Source organism: Corvus brachyrhynchos, unplaced genomic scaffold (genome assembly GCF_000691975.1).
Source record: "Corvus brachyrhynchos isolate BGI_N302 unplaced genomic scaffold, ASM69197v1 scaffold1, whole genome shotgun sequence".
Lineage (NCBI taxonomy): Eukaryota > Metazoa > Chordata > Aves > Passeriformes > Corvidae > Corvus > Corvus brachyrhynchos.
The window spans coordinates 6,571,274-6,576,802 of record NW_008237222.1 but is presented as its reverse complement, the minus strand read 5'-3'; the positions used below and the strand labels follow the sequence as shown (position 1 = coordinate 6,576,802).

The window sequence follows — 5,529 nt, the reverse complement described above, 5'->3', positions numbered from 1 at the left end:
ATTAATGTTCTGAATTTCCCTTGCTGCAATTCAAGTTCATTCCCTGCTTTCATATACACCTTCGAGGCAGAAACAGCCTTTCTTCTGAAACAAGAGAGAAACAAGGCAGTCCTGGGTCATGTTTGTAAAGATTTAACTCCAGCCAGCTGCCAAGCCCCACTCAGCCACTTGCTCCTTCCCCCACCAGAGGGATCTGGGAGAGAATAGGAAGGGTCAAAGCTGGAAAACTCATGTGTTGAGATAAAGACAGTTTAATAGGGAAAGCAAAAGCCATACACACAAACAAAGCAAAACAAGGAATTAATTCACTGCTTCCCATGGGCAGGCAGGTGTTCAGCCATCTCCAGGAGAGCAGAGCTCTATCACGTGTGACAGTGACTTGGAAAGCAAATGCCATCACTCCAAATGTCCCCTCCTTCTTCTTCCTTCTTCCTCGAACTTTATATACCGAGCATGATGCCACATGGTCTGGAATATCCCTTTGGTCAGTTTGGGTCACCTGTCCTGGCTGTGTATCCCACCAGTCTCCCATGCACCCCCAGTCTCCTTCTTAGCACGGCAGTACAAAAAGCAGAAAAGGCCTTGGCTCTGTGTAAGCCCTGCTCAGCAATAACAAAAACATGTCTATGTTATCAACCCTGGGCTCAGCACAAATCCAAAACACAGCCCTATGCCAGCCACTGCAAAGAGAATTAATTCTACTCCAGCCCAAATCAGCACATTCCACCCCTTATTCCATACCATTTACATCATGCCCAGGTCCCACACTATTTGATACAACTTCATTAACCACTGCGCTTCTTCCCATCCTTTGACATAAAACACAGAAGTAATTTCTTTAGTCAATGGATGACACCTACAAAATACTTATAAAATGTCCACAAATGTTTACGAAATGTCCTTCGAGTTCATTTAGTCCATGACTTTATGCTCCATCTCTTCTGGGGGTCACTCAGGACAGGAGTGGTGTTGTGTTTCTTGGAGTTACTGGGCACCAAAGTCAGCTCAGGTCTGGTCACTGATGCACTTAAACTTCCTTGTAAGGCTTCTCCTCCATGGATTTGGGTGGTTTCTGCTGCACTAATTCCTGTAATATGCAACTCAAATCATGGCTTACAACAATTTAGAGGCACATCCATTACAGTCTCCACCCCTGGCCCTTTTCAGGCCAGATTATCTGGTTTAACATTGCAGTGAACTTCTCCCCTTGCTCCCAGCCTGCCTGCAGCAAGGGGTTCCTCCTGAAGTTCATCATTAATATAGTCTACATCACTGTCCTCCTCCATGGGCTGCAGAGGCACACCTCTTCACCGTGGTCTTCACCATGGGCTGGAAGGGAATCTCTTCTTCCCCTGCTCCAGCAGCGGTTCCCACCCACAGGAGACAGTCCTCCTTGAACTTCTCCAGTGTGGGACCTTTCCAAGGGCTGCAGTTTATCATGAACTGCTCCAGTGTGGGTCCCTCATGAGGTCATAGGTCCTGCCATAAAACCTACTCCAGCAGAGGCTTCTCACAGGGCCACGTCACATTCTCCTTCAGGCATCCACCTTGCATCCACCCCAGCCTGGGGTCCTCCATGGGCTGCAGGTGGATCTCTGCTCCATCATGGTCTCATCCACATCCCTTCAACTCAAGTTCCCACTGGCATTGCAGCACAGAAACAGCAGCAATGCCCAGGCCACCTGCCAGCCCAGGAACATCACCATGGCTATCACCAGAACCTTCCCAGGCACAAGTCAGTGAGGAACACAGCGCAGCACCACAGCAAAAAGCGGCCACTAAGAGCCCTAACATACAGTCAGAAATGCATACATTTGCATACATTCATACTGCAGAGTAAATACATTGATTTGCAAGACCCTGTTAAGTGGTTTAAAGCAGTGTTTAAACTACAGACGTTTTTCCTGACAGTTGTGCAATTGTAAAAGAAGCAGCAATTTCATAAAAGCCCTTGTGACTTGTTCAGGAGGTTTTCCATTAAATTCAGATTTCATACTGATTTTCAATCTGTTATATCATAGCTTAAATATGCCACCACACTCAAGAAGTGTTTTTTTGCTTTATTTGTGTACATTGCATAACATGGACAAGGGTTAGTCAGACGAGACAAGATATTTTTCCCTTTTAAGGTCCTCATCTGTAGTGGGAAGATAGAACTTCTGTTTCTGCATTCTCTTTTCTCTTTTCCTTTTCTTTTCTTTTTTTTTTTCTTTTATTTTCTTTTCTTTTCTTTTCTTTTCTTTTCTTTTCTTTTCTTTTCTTTTCTTTTCTTTCTGCTTGGAAGTTTTTTGAATTAAAGATTCAGCTGGAGATGTATTAAATAGATGCAGTTTTCAACAGTTTACAATAGATGGGAGTTAAGAATTTGATTTCAGATGAGTCAGGGGACTTCACATGCTGTTGTTACTACTGGTGTCGAAGCCTGATATTTATTTTAAAAACACATGTCACAGAAGGAGTGGAAGTAATAAATCTGTGAGAGATTCTTCCTCCCTGATCCCTTAATCCACCCTTAATTCTTAAGCCATCATTGCAGGAAGATAGGCTTTTAAGTCTTCAAAAGGCTTCCACTGTTCAAATTCAAAAAGTTTGAGAGAACCATTAAAAATTAACACTAATCTTATTGCAATGAGGTTGAACAGATAGATTTCTATAATCAGAGATTTATTACATATTCAAAATGGAAACACTAAAAAGAACCACAGAAAATGCAGTGCTGTTACAGCAAGTACAAGACTGAACAGGCTTTACAATGAGTAGTTAAATGAATTTTTATACAATGATGTGTCTGTATGGTCCCTTCTGCATCAATATCTTTCTGGCTGAACAGGCTGCACTATCTTCTTCCATGTCTGTATATACACATAATTTTAGTGTTATGGAAACAGATATCAGTTGCCTTATATTTACTCTGTCACTGTGGATGTGACAGAAAAGAAGTTTTCTTCTACTTCCAGAGTTTGTATTCTGGTAGCAACAAGGATTTTTAATCACAGGACTATATATTTGCTCTTCCCAAAAGGAACAGGGGAAAAAAACCAAAATATAAAAATAAATATAGGAAAAAACAAGCCGATGAAGTAAAATGTTATGCAGTTTATTAATTTTGATTCATAAAAATATAAATACGTATCTAAGGATTTGCCTCAAAATAATATAAGTGTCAATGGCCATCATGGATATTTTCACATATAGAAAATAAAAAGAATCTTTACAGTATTCGATGAGCAGTTTTATAATATTTTACTGGATCAACACAAGTCAAGTTTTGAGGAGCCTACTGCATTACTGTGCTTTTTTTACAATTTATGTAAACTTTCTTTGTGTTGCATCATCTTGTACAATAGTTATGCACTGCATATAATTGAAATGCACAAAAAAATGTAAAATTTTCAATATCTTACTGTGAAAATGCAAACCAGTTAAAATCTGGTTCAAAATAACCAAAGTTATTCTATACCTACTCAAATGCATCTATCAGTCGAAGATGAAGCTCATATTTGCTCTGTAATACCTGTTGCAATTTTATGAATAGTCTTATAAGTGGTATAGTAGCTGTCATCACAGACACAATGCAGCAAATATTCAGGTGGCTTATGGCTTTCTGCAAAGAAACCAGATTTCTGGTATTTTGTAAAGAAGCTTTTCTTTCAAGCCACTGTTAATGGGTAAGACAGGTTAGATCATTTGGTATAAAATTCTGATATCACATGTTATGCATTTGGATGGATAACACAGAAATAAAAAAGCAAACCTGGGAACAAATATGCAATCAATCAAGTGATTTACTTTAATAGATAATTAGCTTAGTCTGTGAAGGCCAGATCACTGCATTTCATATTAATTTTTAATGCCATTTGCAATGGCATAAAATAAGTTGTAATATCAATGAAGATGGAACCAAGGACCATTATGTTAAACTACTCCTGACTGGAAACATGTTGAAATTCGATGACATTTCTTTGAAAGATACCCATTTCAAAGGAAATCCACAGGGAATAAACTGTGAAAAAACTTCTAAAGCCTTTTGCCTGAAGTATTTCCCAACAAAGACATAAATCACAGGGTTAATGCAGCTATTGGTGGTAGCCAGTGTATAAGCAAACTGCTCCCCAAAGTTGATCAGTTCCTCCCAGAAACAGCCTTTGAGCACATTTGCACGGTGTAATGTATCAAGGAATAAAAAAATATGGTGAGGAGTCCAGCAGAAAAGAAACATCAGTACCACGGTGAAGATCAGCCTGGTTGCCTTTGTGCCTTTGTGCCTTTTGCAGCCCTTTGCTCTGAGTGCTCTTCGTTCTCTTGCTGTTTTTTGTAGGGACCTAATGGTGGAGAAATTGAGAAAGATGATTGCTGTGGACGGCAACAGAAACCCCACTATGTTACGTACCAGGCTTTCAGCTGTTCTCCACGATGGGGTGGGGAAATCCAAAACACACGCTGAAATATTCCACTGGGGAAGGTCTTCCACAGTCCGGAACGTGAAAGCTGGGATGCTGAGAAGGATGCAAAAGAACCAGATGAGCAAGCAGATCCCTCTGGTCATAGTTTTGCTCCATATCTCTCTGTGGTTCAAGGTATGGACAAAAGTCAAGTAGCGATCCATGCTGACAGCCACGAGCAAGTAGATGCTGGTGTACATGTTCAAGGTGATGGACGCGCTGATGCTGCGGCACAGGAAACTGCCAAACGGCCAGTTAAACTCATTATTGATGTTCTCTGCCCAGAAAGGGAGCCACATGAGGAAGATAAGATCAGCAATGGCTAGGTTCATAAGGTAGATTTCAGCTATCTTCAGGGGGCCTTTGTGCAGTGAGTAAGTGAAGAGAACAAATACATTTCCAAGCATACCAATGACACAGACAGTGTTGATGTACTTGGGAACTATACAGTATACGATGTCCCACCAGTCATCCAATTCTGGGCAAACAGTTGAGTTGCTCTGGTTTTCACTCTGGTTTGAGGAGGGAATATCCAGTAGAGGAGTTTCAGTCATTTTTGAAAAAACCCTGAAATGAACAGAAGATGTCTTTGAAATGAGAGAAAATGACTGCAAAAAAGAAGCATAAAAATGCTAAAGTTGCCTCCCATGAGTGGTATAATAAACATTTAACTGCTGCAAATTCTTTATTAGTCCTTACTGATTAATATAGGCTAGATCACTCCATACGTGATATGTGCAATGGTGAGAAATGTTCCCAATATTAGCAAGGATAGAACTTCCTCTACATCCTATGAAGTTTCCCCTCCTTGCTTCCATTGTTTAAAGTGACACAGAGGAAGGAGCGTGACAAATTAGAGGAAGTAGTTCCGTATGTCTCCTCCAGACTGATGACAGACACAGATATGGGAGAATTCCATCTCCCCGAGAGTAGTGGGAGCCACGCTGGTGACACAAAGCCAGCTTTGCATCCTTCCCTGCCCTTTCTCTTACTCTTATTTACCAAGCTATGTGCATTATTATATTACTGTATTATATAGTATATTATATATACATTAATATATTATTATATTCTGTTATCCTGCTGA

At 40.5% G+C, this 5,529-nt stretch overlaps 1 protein-coding gene across 1 annotated transcript in view; it reads right to left on the bottom strand.

Annotated features, from left to right (window-relative positions):
* Nucleotides 1-4,083: 4,083 nt before the first annotated feature.
* Nucleotides 4,084-5,529, bottom strand: part of BDKRB1 (bradykinin receptor B1) — a 3,642-nt gene continuing 2,196 nt past the window's right edge. Inside the window, exons 2-3 of the mRNA XM_017729047.1 lie at nt 4,391-5,009; nt 4,084-4,322 (exon numbers count right to left, since the gene is read on the bottom strand). Coding sequence (XP_017584536.1) covers nt 4,173-4,322; nt 4,391-4,996 — 756 coding nt within the window. The 5' untranslated portion in view covers nt 4,997-5,009 and the 3' untranslated portion in view covers nt 4,084-4,172. The remainder of the gene's footprint in view (nt 4,323-4,390; nt 5,010-5,529) is intronic.